Source organism: Esox lucius, chromosome 17 (genome assembly GCF_011004845.1).
Source record: "Esox lucius isolate fEsoLuc1 chromosome 17, fEsoLuc1.pri, whole genome shotgun sequence".
NCBI classification, from domain to species: domain Eukaryota; kingdom Metazoa; phylum Chordata; class Actinopteri; order Esociformes; family Esocidae; genus Esox; species Esox lucius.
In genome coordinates, this window is record NC_047585.1 from 30500420 (window position 1) to 30521250 (window position 20831).

At 37.7% G+C, this 20831-nt stretch overlaps 1 protein-coding gene across 1 annotated transcript; it reads left to right on the forward strand.

The window, feature by feature from the left end:
• The first annotated feature begins 9341 nt into the window (after positions 1 to 9341).
• Positions 9342 to 12158, forward strand: LOC105016993 (homeobox protein Hox-C13a). The gene is made up of 2 exons (XM_010881256.3): positions 9342 to 10002; positions 11473 to 12158. The coding sequence occupies exons 1-2, from the start codon at positions 9342 to 9344 to the stop codon at positions 11730 to 11732; spliced, it is 921 nt and encodes a 306-aa protein (XP_010879558.1). The 3' UTR covers positions 11733 to 12158.
• Positions 12159 to 20831: the final 8673 nt, after the last annotated feature.

Here is a 20831-nt window from a genome sequence, read left to right on the forward strand (position 1 = left end):
CATGTCAGAACTTTTTCTACCTTCAGTGTGTCCTATAACATGAACAATTCAATTGAAAAATAAAATAAAATCTTTGAGGAAAAAATTTAAATAAAAACCTTACAATAACATTATAGATCACATTAAAAGTGGAAAAAGTTCTGACAGGATTTATCTTTGTCTCATTCTTTTACATCAAAAAAACCTGGCATTTTAACAGGGCTGTGTAGACTGTTTATATCCACTGTACATCCCAGATCCAAAGACTATCATGACATGCACAGAACCATCATCCATTCACAAGCTCCATTAAACGACTCATTCAAGAAGCTCATTCAAGAACTTCCGGCACGTTGAAGGTAACATCAGGCTGAAGCCAGGCTAACCAGCAAGCTTCATTTTTCCCCCAGGCATTCAAGGCTCATATAGCACCTCTGAGGTTCAGGCAGCTTGGGAACACCACACTGACATTAGATAAAGATGCTCAGACCAGAGCTACTCAACAGATCCACAGCACAGCTCCTGGAACATCTGAGTGGGGACACTGTCAGACCTTACTATTTGTGAGTACACAACAATATATTTTCATCTGAAAGGCTGTGCTATGAATTAGTTTAAAGATGACATTGCGGATGTTAAAGAGATGGCATGGATCCCAAGGTCTTGATGCTGCTGAAGCAATGTTAAAAACGGGAGCACTGTAGAGAGAGGGATTGAAATCGGCTTCAGTTTGTGTTACCAGTAAGCTTCATTGGACAAGACTATGAGGGGAAAACGGATCAGTAATGCCCCAGAGAATATGTGCACGTCGTTACTTACAATTTAACAAAAATGTCTCACAAAAAAATGGAAGAGAATGTCTTCTGCATATCTAGCTTTGAGAAGAGAATCCAGCATGCAGGATCACACAAGACAATACAACAAGTTGGTGCAGGCTCACCATAAAGGTGGCAAAACTGTTTCTGACAAACTAAGACAAAGGGATAAGAAGAAACTGACTGACAACTTGGAATTAAAACAGTGGGCAAGAAGAATCCCAGAACGCATATCTGAAAGAATCTCAAAGTCATGCAAAGGAATCAACTACGTGAGACTTCCGGTGACAGAATGTACTATGCAGGTCACAGTTGAGCATGCCTCCTGCATTCCTTACCAACATGACCTACAGACAATATTTGGTTGGCTCATATTGCAGTGAATATTTGTAATGAGTTTATAACATATTTTGGGTTGGAGACGTCCAGTGATAAGCCCATTACTAGGGTAAACATGTTTCAGATTTCTGTGGATTTGGAACATGATACCCCATTATTTGGAGGCTCTGCATGCAGCGTTTATCACAGTAGCGTATCTGTCCTCTGCACTTGAAAGTTTGATGGGAATGGTCACTATGATCGAAGTAGGTTAAATCCACTCAATTATGATTATGCAAGTTAATATGTATGACCCAAACATTGTTAGTCTCATCCCTTTCTGGGAGGGCCAGTCGCTGGTCCCATATATCCCTCAGACTCATTTGGTATCAGAGAAGACCTGAACTGTGTGTGCTGGACCCTGGCTATTCTCATACTCTCATGTTATATTTCACTCTTTTACTCTCATCTACATAATGGTTACACCTGAATTTATTACTTTCTTTATAACTTCTGCTTATGATGTCAAATTACTCCTCCACTCCTATAATGCTAAGTATCATGATTTTAATCTCAGGTCATAGCAGGCATAAAATCTAATTAAGTTGTATTCACTTAAATACATGGGTCAACTAACGGTGAAATATTTACGGGTACTTTTCCAAAAGATAAGTATTGAAGTAACATTTTATAAAATAGGAAATTAAGGATAGATGGTATTGAGAAACCAGGAGCATATAGACATTTTGTTGTTTTTATGAAATGCAGTAACTTCTATTTGGAGGATATCAGTACCAGGTAGGTGTGCGAGAGAGTCTATGGGTTGAGGGGCTTGGGGCTTTGACATTTTAGGACCTTTTTATTTGTTTGTGCTGTATTTTGTGATACTTAGTGATAGTCCATTTATGATATCACAACTCCAAAGCACATCTGATGCCGTTCTGGCTCTGTTCACACTGCTTGCTGAACAATGAGGTTTATACTACAATCCCTATGTAACAGAGGGAAGTTCTCCAGCCTTGAACCTTGATTGGTCTTATTGGCTCCCAAGCCACCACAAGGGGTTTTAGAGAACAACGAGGAAAGGCGAGTTGCTGGTCTATTACCCACCATGGGACCGCCGGCAGGGGCAAGGGCCCTATTTTCTACTAGCGGGGTTTGAGCTCAGAGCAAAGTGGGATCTGCCCTTCTGGATGGCCTAGAGCCCAGAAATAAATTGATAAATTAGCTGGCAAAGTGCCTCCCCATCCCAGGGTTTTATGGATGAAATACCCCAAACAGTATGTTCTATTGTGGTTTGATAGTCATTATCAGAGCATGTGGAAATTCCCACATCTCAAAATTCCTTTACGAGCATGCAAACATTCTATTGAAAAGACTCATATGGAAAAAGATAGAATGGTATGAAAAACATCCTGTTGAATGCTTTCTAGACATGTTATCATATCATTGATCAAGGACTTGTGAGGAACAATTTAAACACAGTCAGGCCTATATGCCACTCCAAAGTTGACCATGTTTTTTTGTCAAACCCATGTGCTCAATGAGCTCTGGTAAAAATATACCTGGGCACTATGAAGGGAATATGGAATCATTTTGAACCCTCCATCCCATATGGGCCAATGCATCCTCTCTTTGCCCCTTTCCCCTAAGATGGCCTCCCTCCGTGTTTTTCTTAAGATGGATCCTAAGCTATTCCTCCAAAGGTGAAACTCGTCCAGTTAGTCTGGCCACATAATATGCTCTACACCTGATGGCTCACACTCCCTTCTCTTTTTCTGTATGTGTTGGTTTTGATATTGTTTGAAGATCTTCCATAGCTTTTAACCTAGCAGTTGTAGAACATGGTTGCTAAAAATATTTAAATTGATTTCTTGGTTTACATGGTGGTTGTATTGTACATTTCTAGACTCACTGTTGTAGTTGGCTGTTAGTGGCACATTTTTATATTGCTGTTATTGTTATTACTATTTATCATTGTTAAAGACATACTTGGAGGAACTATGCTTCTCTATGTTCTTAGAACTATATTCTTGAAATGAATTTCTAATCTGCATCCCTTCGGAGCTCCTTAAAAATTACCCTAAGTGTTCTTTTACTTTTTTAACAAGCTTCTACTGAAGGCTGAATATATCTCTGAGCTAAGGCTGAGCCACTAAATATATATACAAATATTTGCATTTCGTTAAACCACCCTTTATTTTTACATGATTTAGTCTCTGGCTTTCTTTCCATGCTGTGTTTACATTGGGTATATACATCCATTTTGATTGAAACATTTAGAAATTACTGTACTTTTTGCATAGTGTCCTCATCTTAGGGACTTATAAGTATGTGACCAATATTAATTATCAGACCTACAAATCTAAGAGCATGTTGGATGAATATGTTTTTTGTTTTGGTTGTGTTCTGATAATTTTTTGTGCAATAGAAATTAATGTTTCTAAATAGACATTACTTCATAAAAAGAACTCGATTGTGGAAAGGCAATGCCAAATCTCAGATTGTAATTTTAATCTATGTGTGTAGACATATGTCTATCAAGGTAAATATATTTAGTGATGAGGTTTGAATGTATCCCAGTTGACAGAGATTAGGGTTAGACATCTAAATACAAATAGTCCCATCAAAGTCAAATGAAGCTAGACCTAAAACACACTAAATGTAAAGCTGTGATTACCTTCGTCAACAAACAGATGTCACGCTGTCTGTCCAGCAAATAGAAACATACCCAGATGAGACTTAAACAACATAAAAATGAACAACTATGTGTTGTGAGACCTTAGATTTGTCAACCCAGACAGTGTTCGTTAAGGCATGTTTTCAGCACGATCCATGTCAGATTGAGGATAGGCCTAGTACACATGGTGGCCTAATTAGAAAGGCTTGCCTTTTTTATGGAGCCATCTGGAGAGGGAGTCGGTGGACATTTCTTTTAACTTAAACTTGGACTTCTCAGGACTGTTAAAAAAAGTGCAGCTTATAACATTGTGGAGATATAATGAATAAATGTTGAGTCCCCGTTCAAGTCAATGATTTGTTAATTATTTATGTTTCAACGTATAAAATCATTTCCAGAAAACAAATTATGGGAGAATACGTTTTCAATAACTGGACTATTAGGATATACGTGACAGCTGTATTGCCTTCAGGCTGTTTCCATAAAACCAATCCCAATACATCAGTGGGGAGACTGGAAAGAGTTGATCTAGATTAGATCCTGTTGTTCAGATCATTATTTCTGAGTGTTTAATAACAATCTTAGACACATTTTCATATTGCATTGCAGTAAAATGATATTCCAATCTATTCAGTTTACCTCCCACTTCCTTTACTCCATGTTGTGTCTCAAATATTCTGTTCATTATGAACGGTATCAATGAGTTTGAGGAGAGCTTAACTCCAGTTACAAAGATTATGCAAATATTAAAACAATATAACTTCAAATTTTAGCTTGTCCAAATGAAACCGGTTTGTCAAAGGCACATCACATAAGCATCAAAATACAACAGTATGCCAGTTCTATTTCAAGTCTATTCGTGTTATTTCCGCCAACCAATTAACAAATTCGCCGTAAAGCTGCCTGCGTATTGAACGTTGCATAAAAGACAGACTTGGGTTGCAAAAAAGACCGACTCTTTGGTGGCTACTGGCATGGATTGGAATGTTAGCTTAAGAGACTGGTAGTCAGTAATGTAATTTGGAAATCATGATTCTGCAAATCTGTTGTCAGTAACGAAAGAACATATCATAACATAGTTGGAGGATCAACTACAAGCAACTGGTGAAAATAAGGCTACAAGAAAAATGGATGAACTTCCCGCTTAAGCGATGGACACTTGTGTCTTCGATGCAAGTATACTGTCTTTGTCGTCTCGCTAGGTTGAATAATGGGCCTTTAGCAGCAGCTACCCATGATTATATCCGACTGCTACTGCTAATAATGTTGCACATAATGTATGTTTAGGACTTTAAATTGGAGCCCATTCGGTACATGACAGGGAAGGATAATGCAAATATCGAAGTATGAATGCCGTTTAACGTTATGAAGCTCATCGATCATGTGTCTCATTTCAGGTTTGCTTTAATTCGATTGGGATATCTTTGTGCTTACGAATAAAGTGCTGCATACTTACAACTAGCACTTCGTTGATTTACGTTCACCTTAATGGAACGGTCGGTATGACAGTGGACACGTTTTACTTGTAGGCTACATTTAAGTAATTTACATTATTACGCTCTTACATTATTGAGTGCATCTGTAAACTTTTACCACATGGGAATCAAACTCACAGTCCTATGCTCATCCAATTGAGCTACACGTATTCAAAAATGTTAGGACCTAAACATTGCAATTATTGTTACTATATAAGGGTTAATATATTTTTAGAAAATTGACCTAGGCTTCTCGCACATTCCACGTTTCATTATAGGCCTTAATTATTAAGTGAGTGAAAAGCATATAGCCTAAATCTAAATCTTATTTTCTTATATTTTAAAACACATTTTACACTATACCTTGTTCATTCAGAAAGCCAGTGTAGTTTTTTGTATGAATCCAGCAGATGCTCGTGTTACTGTAGTCCAGTTCTATTTCAATATATATATATAATTTCACATCAATAATTTCGTGCCATAAATATAATTTCATAATGACCATTTTATGAGGAGCTGGGACGGATATATGGAAAACTATAGTCTTTCAAGCTTGACGTCCTTTGCCTTGTATGTAGGGAAAAAGGTGCATAGCCACCTCTGTGACCACTAGATGATAATTATCCGCACATTCCCCTGGTTTAAACATGTTGTCAGAAGCATACAAACAAATTCGTCGTCTTAATGAGATCTCTCTTCAGTTGGCCGAACTTAATATTAGCCTAGGTGGCAACCACTTTGTATTGTTGAGGGATCGATTCCAGGTTATCATGCTCAAGCTTTTGTCTGTACACTATAGGTTAATGTCGCGTAAAGTGTGATCCACCACAAAGGATGTGTGAAACATCTTTCTTATCCTACACCTGGTGCCACAAATATAATACAACTAATATTGAAGCCAATCTGGCCGATATCTATTTTATGTTTAGATTATGGTTTGTCTTTGCAGAAAGAAAAATATTCAATTGAGACTGTGCTGAACAAATAACCGCTCGTTTGAATCATATATTCCCCAACGATTTAAGTTTTGTTGGTAAGCATCATACAGTGTAGTTTTCTTTATTTCAGAAGGTATATTTATGATATGGTTTATACCAACGATGTACGTTGAAACCTTCCATTTAGATGGTTTCTCTAACCTTTGTGTCTTATATGTGGGTAGTCTGTTAAATATATGTATATTTTTAAATGTAGCAATAAAAATAATCGTTGGAAGACCGAATTAATATTATTTCTTATGGACTTAGCCTTATGGAAACAAACTCAGCCTTTTGAATAACAAAATGTTCAGGTTGAGATGTTTCTTCCCATATATAATGTAGGCCTATATGCTATATTTAGGATGGCAGACTTTTTCCTTACAATCGTGACATAATACGGACGCATTTCCGTTATATCGACAGTTTGCAATAAAAGAAAAAGGCTATACATGTGTTAATAACATGCACATAATTGTCCAAGAGCGGTACATTGCATTCGGCCCTCAAGTGTTTATGAAATATGCTACTATTCTTCACGTTTTATTCGGGGAAATGTTAGTCAGTTTAAATTAGTACATCACTCTTCTAAAAAACGTATTACATAGTTAGAAAGTCGAATTGTCATTCACATTCCAGTAGGCATATAATATACAGGTATGTTTTGCTCATCCATTTTATTATAAGAAAAACGAAATGTTTAATTGTCAAGCCGATGGGCTTTAAACTGGTAACTCCGAAGTGTTATTGGTGGCTCTTCTAACTGCAGCTACTTTGCACGTAAAGCTTCACAATGCGGTTGTGAAGTTCATTCATGTCTGTCTAGACGTACTACGACCGTGTTCGTCTGCATTCTCTACCTTGACCTTGGACTTCATTGAGTCTGTCGTTTTAATGAATGGTCATTATTCGTGAGTTGATCCTTTGGCAGACAATAATTATGTTACCTGGGATAAACTGAGAGACATTCAAAGATATTGTGTCCTTTATCTTTTCAATTTCAACAGCCTAAGTTGTTCTATGTTTTTAAGCGACTTTTGACACCGCGCCCACAGAGACAACATGACTGTCTCTCTCCCAAAAATTAAATGCTTTCTCTTTCCCAATAATTAAATGCTTTCCCTACACTGGATGATAACATTGCATGGACTACTGCTATTAAAAAACAAATTCTGCAATAAAATAATCTGCTAGAATAGATAATTTTGCTTTTTAGAGTGGGTTTGGCCATATATTATATTTTCAGATTTTTCTGAAACTGCACGGCAATTACAGTAAATTTCACACAAATTACATCAAGCATGTTTATGCAATCAACATTATTTCGCACTATTCAACTTCATGCGCACCCTGAAACGATCAAGGTGGTTCTCCGGGCCAAATGGGGTTTTAGATTATATTATACAAAGGTCATTGTCTTGAAAATGTATTGCCAGGGGCGTGTTTGTTAATTCTGTGGCCCCAATCAAACCTCCTTTTAGGGGCCCCCACCATTTTAGCATGACCACAGAATCTGCCAAAAACCTACATAACTGTAACAGTGGGATGCATTATCGTCAGTTCATTTGAACTAAAGTGTTTGCTGCTAAGTTACAATATGAGAGTGAAATACTTATTTTTTCTTTCTAGTAACTTTCTAGTACTTCTTGCTAACTATAAGACTTATGGTTTTGTGAACAGTCAAATCCTTCATTTGGATGGTGGTTAGCTCGTCTAGTCAAAGTTCTGGGCCGTCAAGAGGTTCACTCACCATTGGGTCATCCTCAGACCAGAGGATGACCCATTAGCTGGTAGGTGCACTGTTGCAACAAGCTGAAGTGGTGGTGATATCACAATGATAAATATTTGCTTCATTGTATTCCTTTGCAGTGTTACTCTTAAAGAAACTTTTGAGCTTCTGCAAAATTCCCTGTTATTCTTGTAACGAGCTCCACTAGGGTACAAACACTTAATTTTGCTTGTTTCCTCTGACTGAAGCTGGCTTTTTGCTGTGGGCAAATGTGTCATGAGGAATGTTGAGTACATTTCTTTAAATAGATAGACGTGCAGAAAGAGTATGTGTGTGTGTGGTATAATAACTATTTGGAATCATGTGTGAAACCTTGTGTCTATGATAACTGTATATCATGTATATTAGTTGCTACACTAAATATATTTTGTTTAAACTTGCCACTCTGCTTGTAATACTTGCTATAAGGCAGCAAGGAAGCCCCCACCCCACAGGGCCTAAAGCGTGCTTGGGGCCCTATTTAACAGAAATGGCTGGTGTTCCTACCAACAGTCCTATATATTACACATATATTTATTGTTATGCCTCATTGCCTCTTCGGATGCCTTTGTGATAATGCTTATTATGTTTATCATTTTTGTCTCATTATTGTCTTTTTCCCTGCATTGACTGTAATGATAACTAGTTAATTGAGTATAGTGTACTATATACTACTGAGTTATGAGCTCCACATAAAATGATGCATACTTTGCTCTGGATAAGAGCATATGCTAAATTACTAAACTGCCCCACAGCCATTAAATTTAGGATTCTTTTACCGGCCAACTCTTGTGTTAAGATCTAAATAATAAGTTATGGCTAGTTTTTCCTATTTTATTACATTTTAAATAATTCCCAGAACATTGCAGACTAATCTTTACATCATCAGTAATCGAAAATCTTCACAATCATTTAAAAATACCTGAATAATAGTTCGCCAACGTTCAGAGGTTCAGTCAAAATAACTTTCAGATGTGTGTTCTACTCCACCTTCAAACGAGTGGGGATGTTTTACTTCCCCTTTAAGGTTAGGCCTGCTTTCCACTAATACCCAAGCCAGTGAGTGTATTCACTGGAATACAAATGGACAATCAATAAAGATAGAGGCGGTTTAAAGGGATGAGGACTCGCCCGCACCCGCTACACACTCTCCGGCTATTGTAGCCTATAATTTGGTCGGCAGATCGCTGGGTCTTATAAATTGGTCACATGGGCGACACTTGGGTATTGCGCGGTGCAAATGCGCAATCGTGAGAAAAAAAAATTGCTTAGAGATTAGGTGTTGGTCTTGGAGAAGTCGGCTTTTAAAAAGCATCAGGAACCCGTAATATGACGACTTCGCTGGTTTTGCATCCACGCTGGGCGGACACCTTGATGTACGTATATGAAAAAAGCCCGAATGAAAACAATCAGAATAAAAACCAATCCATGGAGGGACTAAGCGGGAATTGTCCTGCTACCCATTGCAGGGAGCTGATCTCTCACTCTGCTTTGGGACGACACTCTGGAAGTTTAAGCCACCAGGGTTCTGTGTACTCGGACCTACCTTCCCAGGACGGCGTGCGACAGTGTCCGGCTCCCCAGACTTCATCTAGTGCTACCTTGAATTATGGCTACCCGTTTGGAAGCTCTTATTACGGGTGTAGGTTGTCACACTCGCACAACGTTAACTTGCAGCAGAAGTCATGCTCGTACCACCCTGCAGATAAGTATACAGAAAACTGCGCGGCACTTCCCACGGAAGAGTTACCAAGTCGGACCAAGGAATTCGCCTTCTACCCAAGTTTTGCCAGCTCATACCAGACTGTCCCAGGATACTTGGACATGTCTGTAGTTCCTGGTATAAGTGCGCACCCAGAACCAAGACATGATACTTTGATTCCAATGGATGGCTACCAGCACTGGGCTCTATCTAATGGCTGGGACGGACAGGTGTACTGTTCTAAAGAACAAACACAGTCAACACATCTTTGGAAGTCGCCCTTCCCAGGTAGGAAAGCTGTTTTCTTCAAATGTTTACTCAAATGGACAGTTCATGTAATTTATAATGACTTTTTCAACATGTTTGTTTTAACCGTATTCAACTAAGACACATAAAAGCAATGACGAATGTCTGTGATCGCGCACGCGTTTTTTAGGTGTGTGTGTTTGTGTGTGTCTGTGTGTTTGACATAAAGATGCATTGTGTTTCCAAGTAATACGAAAGGGTCAATATATTTACTTTTCTCATGATTATCTTACATAGGCGTAACTATCTTTTAATTGTGATATTTGTTTAAAAAACGTTTCCTTTCAATTTGTTAAAACACGTGAATATGTCTAATTTAAAGTTCACTATAGCATAGGGTCATTACCGTGTTTGTTTGTGTTTATTTTGGCGTCTAATTTCGGGGAAGACTAGACATGAGTCTTGATAGATGTATTTAAAACCAAAGGTTTTTCTTTAAACTGCCAACCACAATTTGTGTTCACGACTGCTTTACATTAGATAAAAACTGGGAACATCTATACATTTTGATTTTCTATTTTAAAAAAGCTGTTTGTATTAGAACAGGGCACCATTTCATTTGCCAATATTTGCTATAATTAAATCTGGTAACCACTGGGACTGGTCCCATGAAGCTCTCAGTTGTCACTCATTGCGTTTTTTATCTCTCAATAGTCAACTGAAAGAAAATCTGTTATAATTTCCCCCTTAATTTATAAATGAATCCATGGTGATTCCAAAGGATCGTTGACATGGTGTGTGTGTGTGTGTGTGTGTGTGTGTGTGTGTGTGTGTGTGTGTGTGTGTGTGTGTGTGTGTGTGTGTGTGCGCGCGTTTGCGTGTGTGTGTAGGAGAGCGAGAAAGAGAGAGGGATTTATCCAAATATACCCTCCATATGCATGCGTTGATATAATTTATTAACAGAAATATGCGTTTTCAGGTCTGTTCCATTTGCTAATAAGGCTGTTCTTTAATTTATAAATTGTTTAGTTATACGGAGTTTGCCTTTTATATTGACCATGTGTATAAACATATAATAGTAATGATTCAAAAATACTTCAACACTGAAACCTTGAAACCTAGTAGCCCTAAGACATTTGCCCATATTAAATCGCACATTATGTATCTGATTTCCAGTAGGCCTATCAAGTTCCAACTTGTTAAAAATAGCAGATTAATTCCTAGATCGACTGGCTCATCGTTCACAATGTAAGTAACACGTGTCTCATAGGCCCATACATATACATATACACATACTTATGGAGCGCAAAACATCGATTCGTCATACAATTTTTTATGAACCGTCAAAACATTTTGAAGGACAAGTATGTTTACTATCCTTGGTTTTGTCCTTGTAACCAGTCCTCATGTTGCCTGTGCGCTCTTTGAGCCTAGAAATGCTCAGTTTAAACATGTGGGCATTAAGAAAACGTTATGATCTTCTTTCAGTGTGTTCTGAACTTATTTTTTCAGATGTTGTTCCTTTGCAACCAGAAGTGAGCTGCTACCGACGAGGCCGCAAAAAGCGAGTTCCTTACACCAAGGTCCAACTGAAGGAGCTAGAGAAAGAGTATGCAGCCAGCAAGTTCATCACCAAAGACAAGCGACGGCGAATATCTGCCGCCACTAATCTTTCCGAACGCCAGGTCACCATCTGGTTCCAGAACCGACGGGTGAAGGACAAGAAATGTGTTTGTAAATCTAAATCAAGCTCTCATATGCATGACACTTGACTCAGTCCAATCTCAATGACATGGCAATTCAAATACGTAACACAGAAAAGCTCAATATTTCTCTGTTAACAAAATGTATTATCTCAATTCCATATTTGGAAATAAACTGGGGGGAAATACAGAAGATTGACTGAAAACTCGCGTTTGGAACGAATGCTCTTTTAGGAGAATCAAAGCAATGTTAGTATAGACTCGGACCTACCCCATGACGAACATTTGGGATTAATCAAGTTAACCGAGGTCTTAGGATTTCATATAGCGGCTAATGTACGTACCTTGACAAACAAATTCACTTTCCATTGGTTTTAGTTTTATCCAAGGGAATGAGCAAGGCTGCTATTATCTATGTTTGTGCATTCATTATTTAATGAAAGGTTATCTTGTGTGATATGGAATGTAAATTGCTGTATTCTATGGCTCTACTTTTTGGATCAGTTTTTGTAAGTAAAGGATTATGGCTCTGTTGGAACTTGACTGATTTTATTCAATATAAGAATAATAAAAGGTATTGCATATTAAACAATATAATTTGGTTTGTATAGCAAGTTCGGTAAAATTGCGTTCAGTCGGTAAAGTTTAATTAAAATACCTTATATTCGCTGGTAAAAGAAAAATTGCGCAGCCATAAGTCATGATACGAATAGTTTTTACATTCGATTTTTTTGTCTTAATTTAGGGTTAGGGTTTGGAATAAGGTTAGGATTGTGGTAAATCTTAGGTTTTCGGTTAGGTTGAAAATATTTCTTTAAGAAAAGAAAAATGGAAAAAGACTGACGTAGGTGGCTGTGCCAAAGACAATCGATTCATTCCTTTGAGTGCAGTAGTTCAGAATATTTCAACTCGCGGTGTTTGGACAAAATGTAGTGAATAAAAACATTTTATATGAATAAAAAAGTACATGTAATCGATTTTCTAGGCTATACAATTTTATTTTCAATTTGTATTTATACACTTAATCCAGTAGTCTAGTCCAGTGTTACACAAACTCATGTCCGGTTTGTGTAGGAATGTCTTGTTGTTTGGTGGCATGTCCCTCATGAAAACGTACCGTTGGAGCTTCCTTCAATGAACTGGAGTTACTATTTTGGCGTATAGGCTACAGAGAGGAATTTGAATATAGCTTTGAAAGTTTCGAGTTATAAGCTATTATCACCTCTTTCATTAAAGGTAGGACTCAGGAACACGCATGTGTCGTCTGTTTCCCCCCTATGGAGCTCACAAACTGTGTAGGACGCTATTAAAAGGACTGTGGAAAAATCACAATTCAAGGCAATGCATGTCTTCCCTTCTACGGACAATTATTGCTTGGTAATCATTCCTGGACGTCTCAATACTATTCTGATGCATGTCCATCACTACAAACCATAGACGTAAATCCTTCAGATTTGTGTTTGCCTACTTCTACTTGTCCTCCCAGCTGTAACATTCCTATAAGAATTTAGCAGAACTTCTCAGTTTACTCTTTGTAACAACAACCAAAAATTGTCTTTATGATTGGTTAATATGTTGGAATACAATTTAACTATGTAATATGTGTAATATCAATGTAATTAAGACTGTTATTACGTACTGTACAATTAAAATATAATCATGTACAACCCGGTTTCAAAAAAGGACGCTGCGTAAGGAAAAACAAAATGCAGTGATGTGCAAATCATTTAAACCATATTCAATAGAAAATAGTACAAAGACAACATATCAAATGTTATACCTGAGACATTTTATTGTTTCTTGAAAATATTCAAAAAGCTTTGAGTTTAATGCCAGCAACATGTTTCAAAAAAGTTGGGACAGAAACAACAAAAGACTGGAAAAGTGGTGTAATGCAAAAAAACGGAACCTGGTGGAATATCATACAACTAATTAGGGTTTTTGGCAACAAGTCAGTAACATGATTGGGTATTAAAAGATCATTCCAGAGAGGATGAGTCTGTCAGAAGTGAGGATGGGGAGGGGTTCACCACTTTGTGGAAGACGGTGCTGGCACATAATTTAAGAATAACGTTTCTCAACGTAATGTTGCAAAGAGTTTGGGGATCTCATCTTATACAGTACATCATTTCATTACAAGGATTCAGAAAATCAGTAGAAATCTCTGCATGCAAGGGACAAGGCTGAAAACCAATATTGGATGGTCATCATCTTCGGGCCCTCAGGTGGCACCGCATTGAAATCCTTGTAGTGGAAGTCACTCCATGGGCTCCATTGTCTGTGAACACAGTTTGTTGCTGCATCCACAAATGTGAGTTAAAACTCTACCATGCAAAGAAGAAACCATATATAAAAAAGATCCAGAACCAGTTTAAGAACCAGAACCATTTAAGATGGGCTGAGGCAAAGTGGAAAACTGTCCTGTGGTCTGACGAATCATTTGAAATTATTTTTGGGAATCATGGACTCCACGTCACCCGGAATAAAGGGGAGATGGACCATCCGGCATCTTATCAGCGCACTGTTCAAAATCCAGCATCTGTGATGGTATGGGAGTTCATTAGAGCACATGGCATGGTTGACTTGCACATCTCTGAAGGCATCAGTAATGCTGAACAATATATAGAGGTTTTAGAGCAACACATGCTGCCATCCAGACAATATATTTTTCAGGCCAGTCCTTGCTTATTTCAGCAGGACAATGCCAAACCAGATTTTACATGTATTACAACAGCATGGATTCGTTGGAAAAGAGTCCTGGTGCGAAACTGGCCTGCCTGCAGTCCAGACCTGTCACCCATTGGAAACATTTGGCGCATTATGAAAGGAAAAATATGACAAAGAAGACCCTGAACTGTTGAGCAGCTGAAATCTAAAGTCAAGCAAGAATGGAAAAACATTTCACTTTCAAAACTACAGCAATTGGTCTCAGTTCCCAAATGCTTACAGAGTATTGTTGAAAGAAGAGGTGACACAGTGGAAAACATTCCCCGGTCCAACACAGTGGTTAACACGCTGCTGTCCAACAAAGTGGTAAACACGCTGCTGTCCAAACTTCTTTTAACCTGTTGCCGCTGGACATCACATTAAAAAGGGGCATGTATTTTTCCAAAAACAATAATATTTCTCAGTTTCAACATCTTATATGTTGTCTTGGTACTGTTTTCAATTAAATACAGGGATATGTTATTTGCACATCATTGCATTCTGTTTTTAATTGCATTTTACACAGCACCCAGACTTTTTTGGAGACGGGGTTGTATGTATAATGAGAATCTTTGTAATGATGTGTTCTGTGTCACAAGTTACTGATTATGTGTTATAGACTGTGGTCTAGAGAGTGTAAATTGGTTGCATGGAAATAGCCAAGACAATAACCTATATAATCTAATGAACTTCATGACATAGTGTGTCACCTGATGGAGTAGCAAGACTTTTTCTGAATACCCTTATTATGCTATTGATTGGTAATGACGTGATGATATGACTTGGTCATATATTTTTATTTTAGGACTGTGGAATAATCATTGTGCTATCATGATGAGCTTTCTGGAATGATTCTTATATTACATAATGCTTGAACTTTAATTGAAATTGATGTGTATATTTCTGATAACAAAACGGTAGAACTTAAAGGGATAGTTCGACCTAAAATCATGTTTGGGTGATATTCCCCTTACCTGGGGTTGTGTCTTAAGGCTGTCAATGGTGTCATATTTCAAGATAAGCCATTCATTACTCTCCCGGCTAAGAGTTAGCATCATTAGCTTCATCTAAATTAATGTTTTCATGAAACTGTGCAACCCAATCTAAGAAAATTTGCAGAAACTTAACAAGAAAGCATTTCAAATTAACACTTGTGGCATGATTTACCTCAGAAAACCTGTTGATAGAATGCATTAATTTTCATCAAACACACTTTTAATTTTCAACTGCATTGACACTTATGTTTAGTAGTAGGTCTAGTTCACATATGGAATCAATCCACATCTGAAGAGGAATACATCATTAACTTTCTTGTGTTCCCAGATGTGGGAAATCATACTGCAATTCCAAAAATGCAAAAGCATCACATTACACACAAATTACATTTAGGTGACTAGTTAGTTCATTTGCAATTTAATGACATGATTACAAATATGTAGTTCGTTAATTATTGCATACAGCTAATACTTAAAACTCTCGTCTTCCCAGGTTGACCTGGGTAGATTATCAATCATCCTCCAGTGTGAAATGTTAATAACATACTCCTTTATCATGTTTATGTTCCTTATTTGATACCTCTACAACATGGTACTTCATGGCAATAATCATAACTGTTCACTACTAGAAATTGCAAAATGGCAATGTGCTGCAAAATGCTAAAGTCTTATCTCTTGTATTTTTCTTGGCAAACAATACATACCCTACAGTGGAATTCTCCAATGTTTCACAGATGCAGTAAAGATGCAATGCAATGCAGACCAGGTGGATAAAAGGATCTTGTCAACGACACAGCAAAACTCTGATCCAACAAAATTATTTAATTATCATCATGACTGAATTATTATAACAGGCCCAAAATGTATCTGAAATTCGAAATTGATACATTTGGCTTTTCTTTGAACGACAACAGAAATAATAAATTTCAGGTTGATAAATCAAGTTGTTAATGGACAACTACAGCATACTTGATTCTAGTATAGTTAGCATACAGAAGGTTATGGTTGTAGTTAAATAGATTTTAGCTGTAAAGCAGTGGATTGGTGACTATAACATATAAGACATAAGTCTTCAACCCTCTCCTGGGGGGGACCCCCCCAGCCATTCCATCTCTTAGATGTATCCCAGAGCTAGCAAACCCAAATCAAATAATGAACAAGCCCTTACCTGTTGAATCAGGTGAGCTATTTCAGGGCAAAAACTAAACTGTGAGATGGCTGGGGGGTCCCCAGGAGAAGGTTGAAGACCTATGGTATAAGATATAATGGGATTGACATATGTATAAGCATTGGATGTTTACCGGCCCAACATAGTGTGACATGTATAGTTACAAATAGTAAATTAATTTTCCTGGTGGCACTGAGGAGTTTAATGATCTTTATCCTAAGTCGTCTTTCCCCCATGCTTCTGCAAAAAGTCCACTGTGTGTGTGTGGAATGGATTCCAATAGTTTGTGCTAGATCTTACCAAAATAAGTTCTGCCACCTCTCAGATTTGGCTCAGAGCATATTTTTCCCAGCTTCACTATCTCTTACATGTTATTTGTCTTTTTCCATCAATTAATACACTTTGCGCTGTAAACATTCTAATAAAAGCTACTTACTTTGTAGCTCACCAATAAAAGTTGTCATGTACTGTAAATGCGCTGCCCTTCTGTGATTATCCAATATCTTGCAACACTTGTTCCAGACCTGCTGTCTTTACTGTACCATAATTGCAGATGCTGGCATATGTAGTAGGTTAACTGATCTTTAAATAGTGGTGATTCACTTATGAGAAGTCAAACCAGAAAATGGCTGCATTGTGGCAGGTATTGGAATACTAAGGTAGAATTTTCTTTTTCTTTAAAAATGTAATTATCCCATACAGTGCAATGGCAATGATCCTTTGTGTTTTTCATCTTTTTTCTCTCTCTCTGAAGCTGCCAGTTTAGTCTCCCTCTTGCACCCCATATGTGTTCAGTGACGACCCATCATTCAATTGCCAAAAACCTTAATTGGGTCTGTAGAATTCTAATCTCCACCAAAGAAAATAGCTCTACTTAGCTACTGACAATGGCATCTGGCTTGTTTTATTCATTTCAGGACATCATCCCTGAGTAATGGATGCTGTGGCTAGGGGAAAAAGACCCAGTTTACATTTAACAAATTCATGTGGCTATTTCATAAGTATTCCAAAACACTGCAAGAATGACAGATTACCAAACATAGCTCAAAGTATTTTCTTGTCAGTTTCTGCTGGAAATACAACTTTTGTTAGGTTTCAATTCATGAATTTGCTTCAGGTTTCAATTCATGAATTTGGGACTTGGCTAATGATGCTTACTCAAGGCTTGGAGAGAAGTGAAGAATTGCATGTTGTGAAATATGACACAGTTGGGCTTCCAATGGTGTAAATTTCTCAAAAACCATCCCTTTTAACGCTTCAATTTGAGGAGGCAGAGCACGCATCTCAGGAAGGAGTTTGCAGACATCACAAGACATCACAAGTTACCACTGTAGTTAAAGTTCAAGGCAGAAGTCTAGGTGGGACTGGAAGACTTCGCACAAATCCCTGAGCCTTGCTAAGTGCACTGGTTTTGAGGCTTAAACATGCATTTTTACGTTTTTGGCCTCTGAAAATGGCACTGTGAAAATGGCACTGTTGGGCCAGAAAGTGTCCCTGGAAAATGTGTGCAATGTTGTGCCAATTTCTGACCCATATCATCAAATCACTTTCATTATTTAGTAAATTGCAAGAGTTACAGACTGCATCTTTAAGGTGAATGTATGCTTCCAGGCATAAGTTGTTGAATGGTGATTTGTGTTGCATATATTACATCAAATTGTTTAGTTGAGGGGGTTTGTGTGTCAACATGGGGGATTTTGTCATTCCACACACAGATCTTTCATTTCACTTTTGCATACTGTGATAGTTCTAATGGATGGGTGACACGATCAATGTTTTTATTTTTTTGGCATAAACGGCATGTGAGCAGGGAAGCCAACATGTCTTCTACACTAGAGGTTGAGGTAAGTGAATGTATTTTGTAATGAAGTTGACAAAGAGAGTAGGTAACAGCTACTATATAGCTAGATACTTGGCTAGTCAGTTAGCCTAGCAACATAGTAAATTTTTCCAGAGTGGGAACATGCAAAATTAGCATAATACAGAACTCAAATTAAGATACTGTAGCTGTTAGTATGTGAGCTAACGTCTCTACTCTGCTCAACTGTTTACAATGTACTCAAATTAATAACATTCTATTCAGTTAATGATATTAAATATCCACCCATTTCTCCCATTAGCAAGAAAGAAGCTCTACATTGTAGTATAAGTAGTTAGAAAGTATGGATATCAGCTCATCCTTGCAGCCATGATGCTGAAGAAATGGACACCTGTGAATGGTAAATAGAAAAACATAAAATGTAGTATATTGTATATTGTCAACATAAACAACATGTTTACACTGCTAAGCATTTCAAATGCTTAGCAATACAACATGTGTGTTGCCCCGGAGCTCTTTTTCATTAGTCAAGCACAGTAGTAACAGAAAAAGTATTCTGAAGTAGTTGAAATGTTTTATGCTCCTAACAGTTAGCACATTGTTCTTCTTCTTCCAAAGTTGATTTGTATGGTGGTGGATTTATATCACCCTCTGGTGTCCCGGGGTAATATTACCGCTCCCCACCAGTGTAAGTCAATGATTAGAGGGATGCAAGCACAGAACATTTGATTAGGCGAGACAAATGGTTCCGTGTAACATGTAAACAAGGTCTTTTGAAAGTTTTACCACAACACAGATAAAACCCTTGAAGGGCAGTAGGTCTGATTCAAAACCATGCTGACTCTAACGTGCTCCATGCTCAGTGTCTAAAGGCCTTGGTCGCATGGCGCACTGAACCATTTGTCTCGTAATTTTAAACTTGGTTTGCTCGCATACCTCTAATCTTTCTGTTAAAAAGAAGAAGGTGGAAGATGGGGAGAGGGGGGAGAGCGGTAATGTAGGAAACCCTTCAGACCAATAACAGGAAACCCTTCTGTTCATTCACAGTATGTGAACTTGAAGCAAAAAGAAAGGAAGCAAGGAAATAAATCATGAGCGCGACCTGCTGGAATACCCCGGTCGAAGCACAGACCAACCCAAATGTACACAATCCATGCAAAAACAGTAACCCTGTATATTTTCAAGTGGAAGTATGAATTAAGCTTTAGAATGATATACCAGATGAAGGTTTGTGCTTTGTGATCCACAAATATGTGTTTTTTAGTTATGACCCAACATAAGAAATGAGAAAAAAACACTGAACAAGGGGTACCTACAAAACGTAGAGTTTGGGATGGCGTCTTGTGAGCAATTTGAAAATGTTGTTTTGAAAATGTTATTCTGTCGATGCTCTAGGGAAAAACTCTTTGCAACTTTACTTAAAAGCAGCCGAAAAACAATACTGTTTTGAAACTAGTTTCCTGCAATTCTGCACATTTTGCCACAAACCTGAGAGATGAGTTTGCATTCAAGAGTGACATGATCTCCCGTTCATTTAACATTTTCTGACAAATCCCCTTAAAAGGTCATTTTACTTGATCTCAGACATAGCAACATCAGTCACAACCAAAATTAGGTTCAGGTGTTCAGCAGGTTTTTTTGGTAAGGGGATGCACTGTCTGTTTCAATGTACAGCATTGCCATCATCAGACATGTTCTCTCCATGTTTTCCATGTTTTCTCACTGGGCCTTGATGATGACCCATTTGGCTCACAGAGACCACAGAGTTAGTAGGGTACATTATAAAAATAAAAAAAATCCTATGTGAATTAACAGGTAACAGTTATTATTTTAAATGATGAATCATTTTACTTTGAACATGAAACACAAACAAAAATTATGTTCAACCAATTTGTAGCTATAGTATATAATGATCTTCTCCACCAGATGTATTTCTATCTTCAATTCAGTGTATTTAAATGATACATGTTTGGGCTTGATGTCATTTCCCACCTGTCTCTTAACACTTGCAGCACGGTGAAGACCATTATTTAGAAGTAGAAGGATTATGCTACCTGCAAGACCCTGCCTAGATCCGGTCAAAGTGTGCATGCGACAACAATATTGCAAGCACTTCATAAATCTGGTCTCTGTAGTAGGGTGGCAAGTCAGTCACCCGATCTGGATCCAATAGAGCATTCCTTTCATATGCTGAAGACAAAGGCAAAATTCCCCAAAACAAGCAAGAACTGAAGAATCTGCCAGTCCTTGTAAAGCATCGCTATGGAAGATACCTTTGGTGATGTCATTTCAAAATGGTAAAAAAAACTCAAATGACAGTTGACAGACTGCACTTCAACCCCATAGTCGTTGTTTCATTTCATACCGACAATGCTGGAATACAGAGTCATAAGAGTATAATGTGAAACAGTCCAGATACATTACCTGAAGCATGTGTTTCATAACTTAGTTGCTTATTTCTAGATCTAACTTAGGTATGA